We start from the raw sequence: 22051 nt of genomic DNA on the forward strand, positions 1-22051 counted from the left end.
GTCTGACACTCTCCGCAGAGATGCAGGAACCGCATTGATCACGTGCACTATGCTCCTCCATCTCGGGTATTGTAGGATATTTCTGAAAATTACTTTTTCAAGGAGGCATGGTTAGGGGGAGATGTAAGGAACGCAGCTGTCTACTTTTGCTGAATTCCAGAAAGAGATGACCATGCTCAGAAAGGCAATGTGATGTGGCCAACAGCCCAGGCCAGCGTGGCCAGAAGCACAGACCTGGCCGTGTCCACTCCCCCAAGCAGACGCGCTGGCCTCAGCTTCGTTCTCACTTTTCAGCATTGACACCTCCTGGTCTGTGTGTGAAATAGCTTGTATTCTGTACAATTCATCTGGATGTGTTCGAGATGAAACAGAAGTACTTGCTGTGAATGATGTGTTAAGTGAGGAAGTAAAGCAGTTTTGCGGCTTCAGGCTGCAGGTGCCATTCGCTTTGGGCAAAGCCATCTCTGCCCCCCTGTGCAGGGGTGAATGGCAGAGCTGAGTGGACATTCCGGCTGCCGGCAGTTCTGCATCCCCCTCATGGCAAGGATGTGCAAAAGCAAGCAATTCCTTGCAGTTCCCTGAAGGTGAACTGTGTTTAAAGACCAGATTTCAAGAGTTCTGTGTTCTGAGAAAAATTACATTTCTCCCTGTTAAGAAGAAATGGGGAAAGGCAAGTTTGGGTCCTCAGGGCTTGGGCTTGGTTCTTGCTTTTTTAACTGGCCCTCCGCCAACTTCAACTTCAGTGTGCCCTGGACACGCCCAGCATGCTTACTCAAAATGCACACCCGGAGGTTGTAATCCAGCAGGTTCTGGGGCAGCACCCAAAAATTTGCACTTGCCCCAGGCCCCTCTCCCCCTCCCCAGGTGGTTCTGATGCTAGCACCACACTGCACTTCGAGAAACGGAACTTCACATACCAGCGGGCACCATTTCCTCCGGAGACCTGGATATCCAGAAAGCTGGTTGTTGCATGGCCATGACCATTTCTAGAGTAAACATTGATATTCTCAAAAGCAAGGCATAGTGGCAGCGTGGCTGAATTTCTGACTACTGTTCATCCCCGGGGTCATTATCACACAAAACTTAAAACCAGCATGCAGGGTAGAAGTTTTATACCCAGAAGACAGTGCTTAGTGGCACTTAGCAATGGAGGCTTCTCAGTAACCCCAATCTGTTCCATGCCCAGCACTATGCTGCTGCTGCTCACACATGCGGTGTTTTTTGTCAGGGTTTCCTGGTCTCCTCTTTCTGTGTTCCCCTAATGTCATGGTAACAAAATCACTTTCCTTCTGGCCTTCCTTATATAATCCTAAGCTTCTCTACAGAACCCTGCTGTGGACATTTAAAATTCCTGAACTTAAAAGCCTTTCCTTTTATCCACAAATAATTACCAGTCACCTGAAGAATTTATTTTAACCATTGGGGTTTCCCCCCACTTCCCCTTTTTATGGTTCTGAATTGTTCAGAAGACTGAACTGCTGGTCCCCTGAGGTGATGCAAAGAAGAGCTAATTTACCCGAGGGCAAGTCTGGACTCAGTGAGACGGGATGCCAGTTCTGTATATATGTCCCTGGGCTCAGTCCTTCAGGCCCAGCAGAGGAGCCTGAAGGACAGCCCCCAGGGCCTAGGATCCAAAAAGAGGGAAAGATGACTTCTCCAGGGATGCTCATCACCCCTGGGCCCAGAGGGTGCTAATAGAGTCGGTGCTACTTGAATCCTAAAACAGCTATAGAGTCCTGGAAGTTGATGCAGATGGACCCAGCCAAGAAGGAAAACCATGCGAGTAAGACAAGTGCATGCATTCTGAGACCAGCAGAGTGTTTAACAGCTCACTTGGAGGCGAAGGACTCAGTGCACTTTGGTAGCTGCTCTGTGCTGCTTTCTGGTGTTCTCGTTGTCAATTTTTAGGGAGAGAGCAGAAGAAATTAAGAAGATGGTATTGCCTAAAGCAGTTATAATCTCACAAATGGACAGTGTGTGCTTCAGAGCCTTTCCCCTGTAGCCCTCGTGATGTTCTCTGCAGCGAAGCTTCCGGCATTGGAGAAGCAGGATGTGGCCGGGAAGGTCGCCCATGACCTTGGTCTCTAGAAGAGGAGTCTCACCTTTTAGACCAGGGAGTATCCTGGGCTCTTTAGAGTAGGTCCCTTCTACCCAATAGTCTCCTGCTGCTTCGCTGCCTCCCCCGTCACTCCCTACTTGGACTTTCACCACAGACAGCTCCAGCCCAGACTCCTATCCTTGCTTCAAACTCCAGCAGGCCCCACAGTCTTCTTATTGAAATGTTACTGTAATTTACATAATCATGCAATTTACATAAATGCAAATGGTTCATTACATCCTCAGTCTAACAGCTGCCCTAAAAGGAATACTTTATTTTTACCCTTCCTCTTTGCTTTGAGACTGGGGACGTGAGCCTTCAAGAGAAGGGAACTCTCCGTGGAATCGATAGGCCTCAGACAGCTCCAGGATAACATGGATGGGGTCACAGATCCAGACTGGGAAGTGCTGGCTCCCTGGGGAAGGGCCCTCGAGCCATTAGCACCAGTTGGGAGGCCATCTGAGCAACCAGAGCACTGGCATAGAAATGAGGCTCACTGCCCTCTCACCCTCTCTCTGTCTCTTTCTCTCCCCTGCCTCCCCAGAGGGCTCATTGCAATCTCCCCTCTAGAGGTGATTCTGTGGGGACAAAAAGAGATGAGTCAGTGACTGCCAGAGGTGGCCTAGCAGCACTGTCCGTCACTAGGCATGTGGCTACTGAGGTCTCAAAATGCAGCTAGTGAGACCACAGGCCTAAAATGTTGACTTAATTCATTTACATTTGTGTAGCCATAGGTGACTCGTGCCTATCATACTGGATAGCACAATTGTAGAGAACAAATTCTCCCATAGAAAATAGACCTACATTCTCACAGCATCTGTGAGTGTTAGCAAGCGTGGTCTCCATACTTAAGACAGGATGGAGGGTTCTGTTAGGTCTGTTGACGATTTCCCAGTTCAATACTCCTGACAATACAAGCTAGCTACTACTACAGGAGTCCAATTTTAGCAAAGCTGAGGCTCCAAAAATTCAAGTATTTGCCAAAAGATCAGGTTTACCGGAACAGGTGTCTAAGATGACACATCTACACCACCCCAGCAAAAAATTAGGATTTTCTCTCCCATAAAATCTGCCTTTCTGTCTCTGAAATCCTCCTGATGTTACTTCAGCTGCCATGCAATCTGCCCTAGAGAGGTGTGTCTATGGCACTTACCCTTACATTTTTAGATGGAAGAGAATAGCGTACCCCCACTCCCTTCCCCCAACCCTTTCAACTAATGTAACACTTCCAGAAATGTTCTCATTGGCCTTTCTTGAGAAAAAGACATCTTATGGTCATGTGGATAGCTGTCCTTAACGGCCCTGCACCCCTGGCTCCTCACCCTCTTACCCACCCACAGCCCCACCGCTGTCAAGCCTGCCTGCCAGAGGTGCTAATGGCCAACTCCCAACTCCCCTTCAGCCTTCCAGTGCAAACGGTGCCTAGCAGCAGCTTCCTGGCGAATTCCATCTGATTCCTCCTCGGATGGAATCGCATTGGCTAAGCTGTCTACACCCCTGGTCCCTGCAGCTCAGGAAGTCAGGACTCCATTTGGGCACCTCTGAGGGTGTCTCCACGCTGTCATGGGCGGAGTCTGGGGGCAGGGGGGCAGTTTTATTCCCAGCAAAGGAGGGGAGATTGTCAAGGCTTTGGTCTCTTGAAAGAGAATGATGGCGTTGATTTCTATTATTTTCTCTGCGTAAAATTCTAACGGGGCCAGTGGTTATAATACCAGTAAGGCAGTCTTAGCTTCAGCAATGCAGCTGCCCTGCTCCATGGTTACAGCCACAGGGAGCAGACCCAGGGGTTGGCACGCAATGCGGGGACAGCCACCTGCCACCCTGCACAGAGCCCGGCCAGCCTCTCCACTCCTGCTCACACACCCAGGCGAATCCTGGCTCGTCTTTTCCCTCCTGTGCCCTCTTGGATGTGCCATTCCCTTCGCAGTTCCCCGGGATGTTCTAACCTCCACGGATCCACCTGCCTGATGGAAGTCTTCTCTCGGAAGACTTCTAGAGCAGACACCAGGTCGGATGAGCTGGTTTCCATGGAACCCAATTGTTTCTCTGAAGCCCGGAGGAAAAGAGAAATGCACTCCTGTGGGATCCCATTTAATTCTGTCTGTGGAACACGTGCAAAGCTCTAGTCTAGGCGAAGCCAAAAGAGGCTCTGGATGAACCACGGGTGGGTCAGAGAGCAGGTGCCCTGGCCAGCCATGCACGGCAAAGCTGGGACCCAGAGAGCAGTCAGCACTGCCCACATGTGGCCACAGCGGGCAGAGCCAGTGCCTCGCCCCAACGCCCCCAGCACAGCTCTCAGAGCTGCTTTCCCAAGGCCGGCCTGTTTTCAAAACTCCGGCTGGGAAAAGAGTGAGCCGGTTCTGAAGGGACCCAGCAGATCCCTCAGCCTCAGCGCATCAGGAGAATTGAGTGTTCGCATAAGATGAGGGACCCACCCACCTGTCCCCAGTTCAGAACTCCAGCAGGAGCTGCCTCCAGAACCTCACCTTGGCCTGAGACCGACAGCAGTGGGTTGCTGAAGGCCCCTCAGGAGGCTGCCTGCCTTGAGGCATTTGCCCTCTTTCCAGGAGATTTAATGGGCTTGGACTGACTTCATTTCAAACCTCGCTGCCTTGGCAGAGAGACAAGCCTGAGGGCTGTGCTGCGATCGCCATCTAGTGGTCGCTGGGTGGAACTGGGGCGCGGTCTCTTGTTTCAGACAGGACATAAAATTGATTTCCTACCCTAGTAATGCCGCTGGAATGGATGGGGGAGGTTATTTTGTCTTCTTTTACTCGCAGAGAGAGTATGATGATACCAAACGGTATGCAACACTTGTCTTAAAAGAATAAAATAAAGTCTGTAAGGAATAACCAATCCCTTCCTTAACCATCAGCAGCATGCCCTTGTCATTTTAAGAGTTTTCAGACAGGCTGATTCCAACACTTCTGAAGGATGGACTCTCAGGGGACACTCTGTGACCAGTGCCGAGGTCCTCATTTTCAGCCTTTGAATGACAATCATCTGGTACTCGGAGGCGGCTCATAACTCACCCCCCACCTCCTCTCTCACCATAAACAAGCCAATTTCCATTTGAATTTTCATAAAGGCCTGGTTTCTATTTCCTTTTATCCATTTTATTGTTCTTTTTTTAATTCTCTCCTTTTTCTCCCTCCCTCTCCCTCTCCCTCTCCCTCACCCTCTCCCTCTCTCTCTCTCTCTCTCTCTCTCTCTCTCTCTCTCTCTCTCTCTCTCCCTCCCTCCCTCCCTCCCTCCCTTCCTCCCTCCCTCTCTCTTTCTCTCTCTCAGTTCTCTTAAAGTAATGGGGCAACATCCAGACTGTTTGCTTATTAGCCACAGGGCAGCTAAGGCCTCCTGTCAGAGTGGTCAGGGGTGAGACATTACTGTGTCTGTTACTTGGAGTATTGCAGATTGCGCCATTTTAGCGAGATCATGTGCATTTCTCTTTCTCTGTCCGCCTTTCTGAACCATAATCCCCCATCCCTCCCCCAGCCATAGGTATCACCTGGACATCTGGCCCAGGAAGCTCCATCCTCAATTGCATATCTTATCCTATGTTGTCCCGATTTGCCCCACTGTTTCTTTGATTTATGGTGCTCCCATAAATTCTGTCCTCAGTTTGGGATCCACTGTACAATTAAACCCATTCTGATGTTTTTATTGATATGATCATTGAAATGATAGCTAAAGATGTATTGACCTATGCCCCCATGCCAGACAAATCACACAGAATGTAGCTTTTCTAAAAGCTACATTCCTATTATAGAGGACAGCCTGCCTTCCCTGAGAATGAAAATCAAATTGGTGCTCTAATAAACCCTTTACCCGTATCTAGTGTCCTTCTAAGTGGCTGTGAATTGATTGTTCAAGCCCACTGCTTAAGACTGATATTGAATTAACTTCAATTAATAGAAAACATTTTCTAACTTAAATCATTTTTTCTGCTAGTGATTTCTTGAAAGCAATTCTTTTAAAGCTAGTGATTATACAGAAGCATCCGTAACCGCCTTCCAGAAAGTGGATTCCAAACCATCCAGTCCAGGCTACACCATTGCTTCTTCCATTGCCTTAGTCCTCTTCCCTTTCCAGTTTGACACTTTCATCCAGTGTCACTCTGTTGACATGATAACAATGACAAGAGTCACCAACCTGATGGAGCCAAGATCTTTTTCAATGTCTCTGAGGAATACGAGTTGCAAATAAGTGTGCCCATTTCTCCTCGCCCCTCTCTCTGCACCTGCAGGGTCATTGGAGGAGGGTCCTTGGATGTGCCTCTGCTCTGGACCCTGTAGGTCTTTGTGGTGGTTTCCTCTGCATCTCTCACAACGGATGGTCATTGTCGCTGGGGACTGAAGCCAGCCCATGTCATTAACTGAGTTCATCATCTCCGTGCAGTAATGACACTGTACACCCAGACTGTCCTGCAAGGTCTACCTTAGGGTTCCCATTGGCCATTGCCCCCTGAAGGAAAAGCCACTCAGATGTGGTCCCACTCCAAGCAGTCACATCAGTGAGTGACCAGCTCTCGGCTCCTGCTTGAAGGAAAGACAGGTGCACCATTCAGTTTCAACAATGGGCTGTCTGGGCAAATAAGTCAGGTAGAGCGCACCAAGTTAGGAGCCGGGTCCGGGTTCTAGAACGAACACTGCAGCAAATTCGGCACCGCAAGACAATGGTTCATGTTCTCAGTGACTCAATTTTCCTGTCAAAATCAAAGGACTTAAATTATACCAGTTTTTTTGCCCCCAAATGAGAAATGATTTTAGATGATATAAGGTCTAGGGCAGTGGTCAGCAAACTCATTAGTCAACAGAACCAAATATCAAAGTACAACGATTAAAATTTCTTTTGAGAGCCAAATTTCTTAAACTTAAACTTCTTCTAATGCCACTTCTTCAAAATAGACTCACCCCAGGCCATGGTATTTTGTGCAAGAGCCACACTCAAGGGGCCAAAGAGGCCCATGTGGCTTGTGAACTACAGTTTGCCGACCATGGGTCTACGGCTTAATTCAATCCTACTTTGTATTCTCTTTGGTCTTAACTGGTCAGGAGAAGTCTCCACTTAGTACTTGTGTGTCTTACACTGCTCAACCCTTGCTAACAACCTTCTTCAACAAAAGGGCAGGCCTGTGACCCAGAGCCTTGGCAGCCAGGATCCCAGTCACTGTTGTCAGGCATTTATTTTTACCTTCTGCACGGGGTCGCAACTGGTGCTGATTCTCAGCTTCTGGCTGTGATGTAAAGTTTCCTTTGAACGTAAATTCTTCTAAGGATATAGGTCAACTGAAAGAAAGGTGTTGAGTACAAAGAATTCCAAATGTTTGTGTAAAAGCTTGAAGGAGCTGTACAGTACACAGAGACATACACACGTCTCACAGGTGGCCCAGAGTGGCGGGGGTGTGCAAAGCCCCTGCCAAGCGCCTACATCCCTTCCAGACGTAAAATTCTACAGAACATCTTGCTCTACACAACAGCCAGTCATGCTTCCCTCACAATCCACTATTGGACAGAAATTTCAGGAAGGATGGGATGACCTATCGCTTCTCCCCTCCCCATCATGTCCACGCCAGTCTGCCAACAGCACCTCCTTCCACTAACACTGGCCACAGACTAAACCAGCAGAGAGGGGAGCTTGCCCACAGGCTTCATGTGCCAGGCCAGCCCCACCCCAATTCTTACCAAGCAGCAAGGGCAGACTGTCATAAAGCATGCTTGCACATGTGCGTGTCTAATCTATCCCTTTTCCCCCCACAGTTCATTTACGATGAACAAGTTTCCTGGTAAGTACCTCTCTTTCCTTCCAACGTTCCTTGTTATGTTGCAGAGCCAAATATATGGAAGACCAGATTCAGGGTTTATGGAAGAAATGGGTCATGTCACGACAATTTGGAGCAGTTAGCACTTCTCCAGAACCCTCTGTCCACTTCCATAAAGGAATTATATTAGCTGCACAGAGCAGAGGTCTTTGCCTTAGGCTGGGTGGTGGGTTTCCACTCCTAATATCACATGTCTTCATCCTCCAGGTTAGATGCGTGACTTAGCTGTGCCTTTCTGCACTCAGCTATTGGCTGTGCTGTAGTTAAGACTTGACTAATCTTTCCAACTTGTGTCCAGACCTTGTTGGCATATTCCACATTCCGCCCAGAACCCAGGGGGTGAGGGGGGTGAGGGGGAGGAGGCACTTCAGTGACCTCCAACCCATAAAGTTGTGCCTGACATTTCGGAAGATCTTAGTGCTCTGGAAAGTCAGTGGTTTTGTTTTGGATAGATTTTTTTTTTAATTGCCCAAATTAAATACCTGGGAACCTTTGTATTTGAGCCAACTCTCCAAATCCCCATTTTTGAGATGAGTTCTAAGCAAGTCAAATCTATTTGAAATGGAAATGGAAATTGGGTGCATTGTCCGTTCTTGTTATTTTTTTTTTTTTTTTAAGATTTGATCTATTGAAGTAGAGTAATGTGAAATAACATCTTAGGAATAGATAGGGGTGGTACTGTATTATTTAAAGTTAAGAATGAACTAGAAAACAAAGCATAGAGTTCACCAGGCTCCCCTCCCAGCAAAATGGGTGCCAATGCTTTGTTAGAGAGACATCTCTGTGTCCTGGGGTATCTCTATGACTTTCAGAATGTGGAAGTGGGGATAGGGGAACTGATCATATTGATGGAAAATGTTATACGCTAGGCTAGGGCATTTGCCAACTCTTCTCTGTCCAGAAAGGGTGAGGAGGAGATGGCTTGGAGAACTTGCTTTAAGACACATTCATAACCTCTGTATTGACCCATAAAAAATAAGAAGGAGGTCCTCTTTGAGTAACAGTGATCAATAGGCTGAAAGGGATTAAGACACCCAGGATCACATCAGGTCAGAGGTCAATAAGTCAGGGAGAACCTTCTTGTGGGACCCACCAGGACATGGTCATCAGATGGAGTGGTGACATTTTCCCCACGCCCTGGCAAAAAATTCTCACTGCATCTGATGGCAGCGTCAGCATAGCCACTGCTCTGCCTTAGCAAACAGTGGGTGCTCAACATGTTGCTCAGTGTTGTTGCTGTCATAAAGACAAACACATGATCACAGTTGAACTCAGAAATGTTTCTGATGCCTTTGTGTGGGAATCCTTCAGAAAGGAGATCTTGGCAGTTCTGCTGTCCGTCAGTCTTAAGGAGCTCTCTTTGCAGCATCTCCTTGGCCTCGCTGATGGCCACCATGGAGGTGAATATAGGGTTCATGCTAAGCCTATTTCAGTCCTTGCCCTCAAAACATCTTTCCAGGTATTTCAGATGGAGTGGAGCAAGAAAGGGACCATCTAGTTCCTCTTCACTCCCAAGGCTGAACCCCCTGTGATGTCAGGTGACCCCATCCTCAGGTAGCACTCAGCCTTGCAGCAAGGCTGTACGTGGCATCATGATGAGGGAATGGGAGGCCACAGATAAGTGAGTTGCACATTCCCAGTGTGTTTTGTTCAGCCTGGAGTGGGTTCGCATCCTAACTCATGCACAGGCATAGCTTCAGGAAAGAAGTAGGGAGGCTTTTGTGGCACCGGAACATTATCTCCAGATGCCAGCCTGTTATTGTTATTATGTGGATGGGCTGATGAAGAACATTTTTCACGGGAGTGAGGCTGAGAAATTAGTCTGAGCTGCTGGCCCATAACTGCTTTGGGAATTCCAGGGATTCCAGCTCTTCATGTGAGAGCAAATTATATTGCACTTTAAGATAGTTGTGGCTTGTCCACACCTCAGCCCTTTTTACCCAGCCAACCATGAGCATTTGTTTTGCTAAGAGGGTGTGTCTGGGAGTTGATGTCTCTCGTTAAAGCCAGATTCTTCAATCTGTGCAATGAGAGCACAGTCATATTTCAATGATACTGCAAACAGTGGATTCCACTCCTTGTGGTAGAACCTCCCAGCATGTCTAGAAGTTTCAAGGAAGGTTACCAATCTACTCCAAATCTGCAGAAGGAAACTAACTTCATTAGTGTTTAATTTGAAACTACAGTTCTCTTTAGGAAGAAATGAACCTTGTCCAATACAAATACACAGGGACAAGGTACCTTCGTCCTACACAGTTGAGGTTCCTTCGCTGCTCTGAGGTGGCGGCCTGCAATGAGTCACATAGCTGACAGATGGTACTCAGAAAGCTTTTAGTAGCAGGTGACAGGAAAAACCAGTGATTGGAGATTAAAGAATGCTGGTTTGTGTTTCTTATATGGTAAGTACCCCAGGTTTGGGTAGGGCGATGGCTCTACTTTTCTCTTGGCCTTTTCCTAATGGCCCCCAAAGGGCTGCTGCAGGGCCAGCCATCAAGTTTGGATTGAAGGCAAGAAGAAGGAAGGTGCTATGCCTACCTTGCATCTCTTTGGTCCCAGTTGGATCTGCCTTGACCAATGAGTGGACAGGGGAAATAGAAATATAATTTTAGACAAATCATTATTTATCCTGGGACTAGGCCCACCCTCCTTGAAATTGAAGGGTTACTGCCTCAACATAGTGGGGTTTAATTTGCAGGCCAAAGGCAGAGAAGAATCTGTCACGTGCTTTCCAGTTATGTACCTGCTGTAAAAGACATATAACATACAAAGCATCCACCTATTAGGATGTATGTTCAGCCTGCAGAGCAAGGCTCATGAATCCATGATGATGGCTCAGCAAGGCCCACAATGTTGCCAGAAGGAATCCAAACTGTGGCTTCAGTGGGTCTGAAGGTCTAACAAGAAAACGAAAGGATCCAGGGTATTTTTATTTCTTCTTTGAGCCTCAGGTTGTGACTTAGGGAGACAAAGGAGAGTCTGAGAACACAGCCCGGAGGCTGTCCACCTGTGTCATATGGAGGCCAGCCTTCACTGTTCTGGACCATAGTTAGGGAAGTGGAGCCATGCCCTACAGGCAAGAAAAGGGACTGCCCTCCAACACGGAAATCTTTGGCAGGAGAATCAGGGCCAGTTGAAGGTGACTCAAAACAGACGTTTGGGAGAAGGGAAGAAACAAACCCGGATCATACTACAGGACCAGGTCCTCCAAGGACAGCGGCTAGGCTGTGGTCAGGAGAAGAGCATCCTGGGGAAGAGGGGGAGGAGAGCTGTGAGCTTTTAGAGGTCTGCAGGCAGAGTCCGTCAACTCCACCGCTGTTCCCTGAGCATCTTTTGGGCGCCAGGCTTTGTTCCAGAACTAGACACAACACAGAAAGCAACTCAGCCCGGACCGTGAGCTCTCTGGGCTAGAGGAGAGGCAGACAGGAGACATGTAATTAAGTCATTTGGAGACATGCACAGGACACGGGGAGAGATCCCAAGAGCACTGAGCCAAAACTTGATCATCAGACACTCAATCAGGCCCCAAAGCAGAGGGAATGAACGGGAGATATGGCAGCAGAGAGGCCCCAGAGAACCCGGTGCATCTTGTAGGGGAGCGCTGGGTGAACCCTGAGTCTGAGCACAACAAAGCAAACCTGAAATATCAACACAAGCAGGGAACCCCCATGTCATGGGCATCCTTGAACCATGACTGAAGATAACCTTACTCGAATATTGCAATGAAAGGACTTGCTTAGAGTGAAAAGTCAAAAAGATCTAAAGGAATTGGAGAGTATAACTATTTAGAAGATGCTAGACTTAATTCAACTTAACAAATATTTCATTGATGTTGGTTCATTTACTGGTGACTCCTCACTGAGTCTGTTAAAATATATTGTAGCGATTCCATGACATCCCTTTAGATCCTGGGTATATCTTCTCTTAAAATGAATACTGTGAATAAAACCTCATTTTCCCCAAATAAGTAGATGCCACATCTATGTTGGTTTCAATAAGATAAGAGCCCTCTTCAGGCCACTGGGAATGTCTTGCAATTGAAAAGCTATGTTTGGAAGCAGTTCCACCCTGCACAGAGGAGCTGAGGGGGAAGGAAGGTGTCTCCCGGCTGGGAAATGAGCTGTCCAGATGTCTGTTTTAAGTGTCTGAAAACGAGAAACCATGTAGCTGAGGTAGGGGCTAGGTGTGAAAACTGCTATCCAGTGACTGCTAGGAACAGGCATTATATATTAATAAGTCATGAGTAAATAAGACACAGTCTGATCAGAGGTCTAAAGAACATAAGCAAAGTCTTGTGATAGAAGGTGAAGCAAGAGTAGGCAGGGTAGACTTCTTGGAGGAAGCAACCTTTAAGCTGATATTTGGAGGATGAAAGGGACCAGATATGAGTGGAAAACATTACAGGCAGATGGAACAGTAATGGAAAGGCTCTATGGGGAAGGAAAAAGCTTGAAATGTGCGAATGAACGGAGGCCAGTCTGGTGAAGCAATTCAGGACCCACAATGATTTGGAGAGGAAGAAAACAGAACCAGGATTTGCACCTTTTTTTACTCCTCAAGAACTTTGGGAAACAATTGAAAAAATTTAAGCAGAAGAATGACATGACCCAGTTGCATCAAGGAAGCCAGTTTTCAGAGGCTAGAGTTTAGGTAAAGTAGGGAGGTAGCACTGGAGAGGGCAGAGCTGGCAGTTCAGGAGATATCTGGACATAGAATCCTGATGGACATGGGTGAGGATAAAGGAGCGCTCCAGGCTGGTTTCCAGATCGGGGCCCTGACTGAGCAGGCAGTGGAACAGTGCACTAAGATGGCAAAGCTCAGGGGAAAATGAAGCTAGGAATGAAGAATTCCATCTGAGATGCATTGAGATTCCACATGGAGAGGCCATACTGACAGCTGGATACATGAACCTGAAGCTGGGCAGAGGTGTGGGGTGGATGTGTCACCTGGTCTTTGTAGCAATAGAACAAGATGATATCACCTAGGAAGACCGTGTGGGTAGAAAGAGAAGAGTCCCATAGTCAGAAGCTGAACTGAGGAAATGGAGGAAGCAAAGGGGATGGGAAAGGAGAAGTTAGGAGAAGTAGGAGTGTGGCCTCTTGGAAGACAGGAGCAGAGTGTTTGACGAAGGAGGGAGAGTAGTTAACTCTCAGATGCTGCAGAGAAATAGAACAGGATGACAAAGAACCGTCCCTGGAGTTTGTAGATAAAGGGCACAGGTGCCTTTGACAAGAGTTTCAGGGCATTGACAGATTTGGGAGTTGGACTAGAGAAATTTGCTAAGAGAATGAAAGGTTCTGGAAGGTAGTGTAGCAAACCTTTGTGAAGAAGCCAAGACACATAGCAGAAGTTCAAGGGATTTGGACACCCTGATTCTTTCTCTCAGTAGCATAACAAGCACTTTCTATAATAAATACATAAGTATTTGCATAATCATTCTTAACTGATGCGTGGCAGCCCATTGTATGAACATGCTTATCATAACATACGCATGTAAACATTTTGCTTCCTTCCAACACTTCACTTTTATAAACACTGCAGCGAAAACCCTTGTATGTGCATTCTTTTTTATTTAACCACATATTTATCTAGGATCAATTTCTAGACAAGAAAAGGAAAAAGGAAAGAAAGGAATAATCTACAATTTCTTCATAGACCATTCTTTAAGAACTTTTTCTAGAAGCCAATTGGTTAATTGGTTTCCAGTTGGTTAATTTTATTCTACAACCAAAAGGAAGCCTAGATATCAAATTCCCTTATTTTTTAGTTGGAAGTTATTAAAATAAAGGCAGTGGAAGTGTTCAAATTATCAGAATTTTTAGGTAAATTTCAGTGGGTTTCATTATTTTTTGTTTCCTTTGACTATGTTCCCACTTGTTCATTCTTATCCTTCCTGTTGACATCTTCCCTGCCAAGTGTTTCTCTCTCCCTCTCCCTCTCCCTCTCCTTCTCTGTTCTCTCTTTCTCTCTTTCTGCCTTGCTCCTTGGTTGTCCCTATCAATTCCTCTCATTGGCTTTCGGTAAATATATTTAGTTTTTAGTGAGCTTAAGCTGTGGACAGATTTATAAATAGAGGCCTGTATTCAGCGATATTATGGAAGGCTTGCTGTGTTCAAAGAACGAGTTGGGGTAAGTGAATCGCAGAGGAAGAAGCATTTATTTCCCTTTCAAGGAGAAAAAGAGAAAGGTCATTGAAAGCTGTATGCAGTCCGGAAAACATCTTCGACCAGGGAATATTTGTAAGCAGTCTGCACGTCTGCCTTACCCTTGCCATGCTTGGCAGGTTTACTGCCCTTCCCATTGATGACATTTTTTAAAAATAGGCCTGTGTGTTGCACATGTGCCTATGGTGATTTGCTTTAACTAGCCTTTCTTGGTTGTGTACACAGGTGGGAGTCTTTAGTCCTCGTGCTGATGTATTTTATCTACATTATCATCATGAAGTAAGTAAAATGCTTTCTTAGTTTCCTTTCCAAGACTGTTTTCTACATTCAGCATTATGTGATAATGTGGAAAGAGGGACAGGGGAGAGGGCAGGGGTCTGGCTGGCTCTCGCTGCGTGTGGTCACAGACTCACTTGGCTCCCTGGGCAACCTGCTATGACCGCTGCAGCTCTGGCAGTGGCCATAGCCAAGATCCTTCCAACCCAGGCGTGATGATAGAATCAAAGCTTCAGTTTAATTTGAAATTTCTCAAGCGAAAACTCTCTTCAAGGCCTGGCAACCTAGGTTTGGGCTGTTTCTTCACTCTCTTTCATAACAAGAAAGGAGGTAAAACTTAATTACTTATGCTTCTATATAGGAAAAGAGAAGGGACCAGAGCTAATGAAGAGAGGACTAAAACCATGGTTGAAAATTTCTATGGACTTCTATTATTCACGTGGTTATCTAGGACTGTGTAACAAATGATCCCAAAACTTAGTGTCTTCAAACCACAAACGTGTGGTGTCTCATACAGCTTCTGAGAGCTGGTCATCCAGGAGCAGCTGGACTGGAGGGTTCTAGCTCAGGGTTTTCATGAGATTGCGGATAGAAGACTGTCCAGAGTGGCCATCACCTTGTTGACGGTGCTCCAAGGTGGCCTGCTTGCACGGCTGGTGAGCTGATGCTGGCTGTCGGCTGCAGGCCTCAGCTCCTCACCATATGGGCCTCTCTTTAAGGCCACTCGAGTGTCCCGCACACAAGCACTCAGGGAGAGAGCAAGAAGGACCCCACATTGCCTTTTATAATCTAGTCCCACGAGTCACATACCAGCACTTTTGTCATACTCTGTTTATTAGCAGCAAATCACTAAGTCTAATCCACACTCAAGGGGTCTACTTTGCCTTTTGAAAGGAAGAGTGTCAAAGAATTTGTGAATATATTTTAAATCCAACACATCATATATATTTTTTTTCCTCTTAGAGTTACTTCTTTTATCAAGAATTACACTGTAGCCTGGCCAGCTTGGCTCATGATTGAGCATCAACTTATGAAGTAGATCACGGGTCGATTCCCAATTAGGGCACAGGTTGCAGGCTCGATCCCCAGTGTGGGGTGTGTAGGAGGCAGCCAATCAATGGTTTTCTCTCATCACTAAGGTTCCTATTCCTCTCCCTCTCCCTTCCTTTCCAAAATCAAGGGGGGGAATTTTTTTTTTTTAAAGAATCACACTGCAAATGTTCCCCATACTCGAAGGTAAAATGTAAGCACCAGGGTTGTGAACCTGCTGGGTCATCGTTTTGCCAAGTACCATTGGGATGAGGAGCTTATAAACAGTGCAGAGACCTTCAGTGCTGCAGCCGCCAGCCCCCATGGGAGCAGTCTCTATTCTTCTAAATTAGCCCATATTTTCCTCAGCATATGTGACTGCAGGAGTGGCTTCTTTTCCAGGGGGCAAGAAACTAGAAGGCCTTTAGGAGCTGCCAGTTTGCTCATGGCAAGGAGCAGGCTGGAACTGGCATGTCTAGGTTTTCTTGCTCTGAGGCCTGACAATAATTAGTTCCAGCCTCTAGTGGCCAAGAGCCCCGTTCAGAGGAATCAGTGTGGCCTCTGGCAAAGGTCACCTGAACTGTGAAGGCAGGAGCTGGCTTGGCTGTGTCTGCGGGGGGCCTGCCACCCATCACTCAAATGGGGAGTCCAGGCTTCTCCTTAGCACCTTAGGATCTGTCCGTGGTCAGTGTGGCCCCAATGCCTGGGTCTTGTTACTGAAAGAAGACATTTCTAGAGTGTCCTGGTGTAGAGTAACCACGAGATGACAGATCAAGAAATCAGGGGCTGTTATCAATAATCACCTTTCATTGACAAATACCAAGAGGTGGGCTCCCACAAACACTAGACTTTCTGACATATCTAGATTTCAAAGGAAAAGTCATTCAAGATGGGAGCATCTATCTTGCTCCTCTTTCTCAAAAATAGCAAAATTATTAAGGAACCAGTGCCACAGTGGACAGACCTCAACAATACACATGTGTTTCTTCGTTCATTTTTATTTATTTCACCTTTTTTTTTTTAACTTCCTGTGGTTCTAAGTTTGAGTTCCCAAAGAGTCAAGAGCCCTTTTCTTCCTTTTAGAAAAGGCATTTTGGTCAGTTATTCCATAGAATTGACTGTGTGCTATAAGCCCAGCAACTCAAGGGATTTGAATCGAATTTAGATGGAAGCATGTTCCACACTGAATTCACTGGCAGCTTCACAGAACAAGCAGGTCTTTAAGAGCAAAGCTGGTCTACAGGGAAGCTGGGTTGAGGGATTTTAGTAGTCCCCTCCTGTGACCATTGCACCCGTCTGCCAGGCCATCACCAAGCCCGTGGGCTGCTAGCAGGCATATGGACACTAAGAGAGCACAGTGAACGACTTCTCTCCTCTCCTCTCCTCCAAACCATACCCAGTGTGAAAGCTAATGAGGTGTGTGTTTCTGCTGATGCCTCAGCTTCACCAGCCTTCCAGCTGCTCAGACCAGCAGGATGCAAATAAAACCGGGAATGGCGGCCTCTGTGCTTGTGGGATTTTCTACATAAATTCTGGTCCCACGTTCTAAATTGAAATATCTGGTATTTAGCCATCCCCCTCTGCAATCAGAGGCTTTAATCATTGGGTTTTATAAAATCTGATTTATAAAATTGCACGCCTCACAATAAAGTAGCTTCGGGGTGCAAGCACAAAATTTAAAACACTCAATTAAAAATATAAAACATAGCAACAGCAGTTAAAAATGGCATATATTGGAATCATCAGCTGCCCCCTGGGTAGAAGGCTTTAAATGACATTAAACTTTCTGTCGGGAAGTCAAAGAGCCATTTAGTTTGGCCAGAAAGCTCCTGGGAACATGAGGCACACCTGGCCTCGGCAAGGATTGATTTCTGCACCTCTGCATCACTCCTCTGGGATCCTGTCCCCACATGAAGCAATATGGTCTCCAGGCAAAGGTCAAGTTCTTCACTTCAAAGCCTGGCTGTGGATCCCACCCCACCACTTACTGGTATGGGGACCTTGGCAAACCTATTCAGACATGAATCTCAGTTCCCTCTTCTACAAAACAGGATTAGTAATACTTCCTACCTCCAATGCTTTTCTTTTGTAAGGGTGGGATGTGACAGCATAGTTACTATCCAGTATCTGGTTTCAAGGAAGTTTTCATAATACTATTCATAGTATCGTTATTCTGTTACCCAAATCCAAATAAATATATAACACACAGTTGTACTTTAAAACCAAACCCTCATGCAAGTCAGTATTTCTATGTGGAGAATGGATGTGGGGTCAAGATGACAGGAACTGTGCCCCGCCCACATGGCTCTATTAGTCAGGCAAGGCCCTCTTGTGGAGTCTACAACGTGGAGAGATCTTACATGAAGAAGAAGGTTGAATATAGACAAAAGTTAACAGAATAGTGCAGCAATTTTCAACCGGTGCCACAAGAATTGCTAAAACATGCAATACCTGACTACTTAGTCAGGGGCACTGCCCAAAAGATCCTTAGATTGTCAAATAAAAAAAGTATACCTTTTATTTTCATCAGATTGGCAAAAAAATACAATCTATTTTTGGTGTGCCGCAGAATTTTGTAATTAGTTTATGTGTGCCATGAGATGAAAAAGGTTGAAAATCTCTGGAATCATGTGATGGATCCCACGTACTCTTCACCAGCCACTCACAGTTGCTCCATCCACACTCCTATCAATTTCCCTCCTTCTATGATTTGAAGTCCCAGACTTCAGGCCAGTTAATAATACATTATTATTATCACACCTAAAGTTAATGCTAATTTTCAGTATAACTGAATATCAAATCAGTGTTCAGATTTTCAATTCACCTCATAAACATAATTTTTACAGATTTAGTTTAATCTTATAAATGTCATAAATATTTTTAAAAGCAAAAATCCAAATAAATTCCACTCAGTACAATTGATTGTTCCATGTTTGGGCTCTCTTTTCATCTATAAATCCACCCTTTGTTTACCTTTTTTTTTTTCTTTTCTTTCAATTTATTCTTCAACAAAGTTTGAAGTGAATTGCTTGCTCCACAGAGATGTCCACAGTTTGGAAATGGGTGTAGTGTGGCCTACCCCTCTAGCCTCTGTGTTTCCTCCTTGTCAGCCATCAATCAACCTGATTCAGGTCAGACTGTATGCCAAGCAGTGCCCATCCTCCCACCAGCAAGCACGTTGTGTCTCCTGTCTGTGACGTCGGCAGAGCTGATGCTCAAAATCTGTCTCCATGATTATGTTAGGGTTGCACAATAATAATGTTCTGCCTCTCATAAGAAGCCCTGGCTGGTTTTGCTCAGTGGCTAAAGCATCATCCCATGGACTGAAGGGTCCTGGGTTCAATTTCAATCAAGGGCACTTACCTTGGTTGCAGACTCAATCCTTGGCCTGGGTCAAGGCATGTGCAAGAGGCAACCAATCAATGTGTCTCTCTCACAGAGATGTTTCTCGCTCTCTGTCTCCCTCTCTCTCACTCTCCCTGAAAATCAACAGAAAAATATCCTCATGTGAAGACTAACAAAAAAGAAAAATTATGGCATTAGAGTAACAGAGAATCACAGGGTGCCAATCTGTGACCTCAGGAAACCCAAGACAGACAGAGACCTAGTCGGCCAGCCAACCTATAACACGTAGACCACGACACCCCAGGCAGCAGCAAGGTGTCCCTGGCAGCAGAGGCCCTAGAGACGTCGCCCGGAGAAGGTAGACGTGGCCATCCCACTAAGTCTCATGCACGGACTCCAAGTCAGGGAACTCAATCTCGGAGGTGCCTCCGTGGACATTGAAGAGATTGCAAAGAAAGCAGTTTGTCACTATTTATTTATGTAAAGTTGATTTTATTCTCACATATCCTTACACTGGAAAATGGGGCAGGTTGTATATTGTGAGGGGAACTGTGATGACATGATAATAACAATAATAACTTGAGGTGTGGGGTCCCCACAATGCATCCAGATTTCAGGGACACTTGGTGGGAGTTCGGGGATGGAGGAACAGCAAAATGCTGATGGGCTCTCTTCCCTTGTTACTCTGCTCAGATATAACGCTTGCATACATCAGTGCTTTGACAGGAGGACGAAAAGTGCTGGGAACATGGTCAATGGCTTGGCCAGCAATGCTGAAATCGATGACAGCAGCAACTGCGACGCAACTGTGGTGCTACTCAAGAAAGGTAACCAAGGGGAGCCTGTGCCCAGGAAGTAAGCAGCATGGGGCACTGCAGCTGGCTTGAAGAGGGCGCTGCCTCTCTGAGGGAGAACAGGTTCCTGGCCTCTCCCCTCCCTTTGGCCATACCCTGGGGCAGTCTCATACCTGGTGATGTGCTGACTGAAAGCCCCATGCAAGTTCTTGGGCAAAATATTTGCTGGGAGTGCTACAAGGAAATTAGGACAGGATGGTAAGGAAGAGAAGACCATGGGTTTTGAGCTATTGATTCTGTCACATTTTGGCTGTGTGACCACAAAGCAGGTCACTTAATTACTCTGAGCCTCAATTTTCTCTTCTGCAGAATGGGGATAATTTTTGTAATGAGTAAAGGAGACAAAGTATGTAAGATACTTCATGAATAATAATTGTCATGAGTATATTATTATATCCAAATTTACTTCCAGGCTGTCATACCTCAGTTTCCAAGCTGCAGCATGATATATCAGGTCTAGTAATAATTAATGTCATTTTTAAACATTCGTTTAAAATCTTGCTTGGCGTTGACTTGTATTGACATAACCTTCAAACACGTGGTATCTACAGAACGTGTGAAGTGCAATTAACAAGTTTTGCTTGAAAAAGTTTGTGTTTGTTTGGTTTCTGTTGCAAAACTAGGGCTAAGAAGATGGCGGATGAAGAGCATATTCGGCACTGCATGCTTTACGAGTTCCAATTAGGAAGAAAAGCAAGTGAGGCTGCAAAAAACATCTGTAGTGCTCTTGGTCAAGATGCAGTTAGCGCTAGAAAATGCCAGCATTGGTTTGAGAAATTTCGCGAGGGAAATTTTTCGTTAGATGACAAGAGTGGTCGAGGCCGTGTGTCCAATTTTGATCAAGAAGCTCTTCAAGCTCTTTTGGTGCAAAATCCTCAAATTACCCAACAAGAGCTTGCGACAACTTTAAATTGTTCACAGAAAACAATTTCCAATCAATTCCGTGCACTTGGCAAAGTCCAAAAGTTTGGAAAATGGGTTCCTCATGAGTTGACCAACAACAACCGTAATCAGAGTCACAATTTGCAGTTCGCTCCTCTCTCGTCAAAACCGTTTGCCGTTTTTAGAGCAAATTGTTACCGGAGATGAAGAATGGGTGCTGTATGTTAATTTGAAAAGGCGGCCTCAATGGTTGGACAAAAATGAGGCTCCGCAGCCCATGCCAAAACCTGACTTGCATGCGAAAAAAGTGATGTTGTGTGTTTGGTGGAATTTTAAAGGAATTCTTCATTATGAACTTTTACCATCTAACCAAACCATTGCAAGTGCAGTGTATAGTGCCCAATTGGAAAGGTTAGCCCAAGCTTTAAGAGAAAAAGAACCCGCGCTGATTAATCGGAAGGGCGTAATTCTTCACCACGATAACGCACGACCTTATACTGCAAGAATCACTGCTGAAAAACTGCGCCAGTTGGAATGGGAAGTTCTCCCTCAACCTGCATATTCTCCTGATATTGCCCCTTCCGATTACCATTTGTTTCGTTCTTTGCAAAACTTTCTTCTTGGAAAAAAATTTAATAATGAAGAATGCCTCAAAAATGCATTGACCGAATTTTTTGCATCAAAATCACAAGAATTTTACAACAGAGGGATTAAAATGCTTCCTGAGCGTTGGGCACAAGTAGTAGAAAACAACAGCAACTATATTGTTGATTAAATTTTGTTGTATTGTTTAAATAAATTCGATTTAAAATATTAGAAAACGACATTAATTATTACTAGACCTAATAGTTAATGACATTTTTTTAAAGGTAATTTTTATATTTAGTAGATTCTTGTTAATCCATTTATATACTTAGATAAATAATATAAAGCAGCTCAAATAATGTTATTTCTTAGAGAAACACAAAAATTATCAATTACTTTTGCCTAGAATATGCTTCGTTTTTTATTGAGGTTTTTTTTGTTTTGTTTTTTAACTTTCCCTTGAAATATGTGGGCTTATTTCTTCTTAATCCCATATGGTTGCTTTGCAGGAAAAAAAAGAAATTAGAAAATCTATAGATTCTTTTCAAATATATGTCTGACTTTGGAATCTGTTGGTAATTATGAGAATTTTAAAATCAGTCATTTGGTAGACTTTCCTAATTATGTGCATGTTGAACTAATGACTTAAGATTATTCAGTGCCATCCCGCATAAAGATATCACTTATTTTTTTCTCTCTGGGTAGTTTGTAACCATAAGAGGAACACTCTCAGGAAGGCAGAGAGCGCTACCTAATATTATTTAGTGTTTCCAGAGATCATTTCATGGTTTAGTGGCTTGGAACAGGAGTGAGCACGGAGAGGGCCCGTGACTAGGTCCCCGAGAGATATGTGCTCATGTTTCACATTCCTAGAGAGGGGCCTTGGTGGAACTTGTTTCCAGCCAGTCAGCAAGTCATTACATAAGATTTGCCTGCAGCCTCCTTTGGGCCTTGGGCCTCTGTATTGTGGCCACTCGCTCACCCATCAGCCCTGATCCAAAGG

General features: G+C 45.4%; 1 protein-coding gene across 4 annotated transcripts in view; it reads left to right on the top strand.

Annotated features, from left to right (window-relative positions):
- The window catches only part of SLC24A3 (solute carrier family 24 member 3), a 466656-nt gene that overhangs the window by 407628 nt on the left and 36977 nt on the right, over positions 1–22051 (top strand). For all 4 annotated transcript variants that reach the window (XM_045574623.1, XM_036417549.2, XM_045574624.1 and 1 more), the window contains 3 exons: positions 7855–7880; positions 14303–14356; positions 19421–19554. In XM_045574623.1, coding sequence (XP_045430579.1) covers positions 7855–7880; positions 14303–14356; positions 19421–19554 — 214 coding nt within the window. The remainder of the gene's footprint in view (positions 1–7854; positions 7881–14302; positions 14357–19420; positions 19555–22051) is intronic.

The sequence above is a fragment of the Pipistrellus kuhlii genome, unplaced genomic scaffold, assembly GCF_014108245.1.
Source record: "Pipistrellus kuhlii isolate mPipKuh1 unplaced genomic scaffold, mPipKuh1.p scaffold_m20_p_6, whole genome shotgun sequence".
NCBI classification, from domain to species: domain Eukaryota; kingdom Metazoa; phylum Chordata; class Mammalia; order Chiroptera; family Vespertilionidae; genus Pipistrellus; species Pipistrellus kuhlii.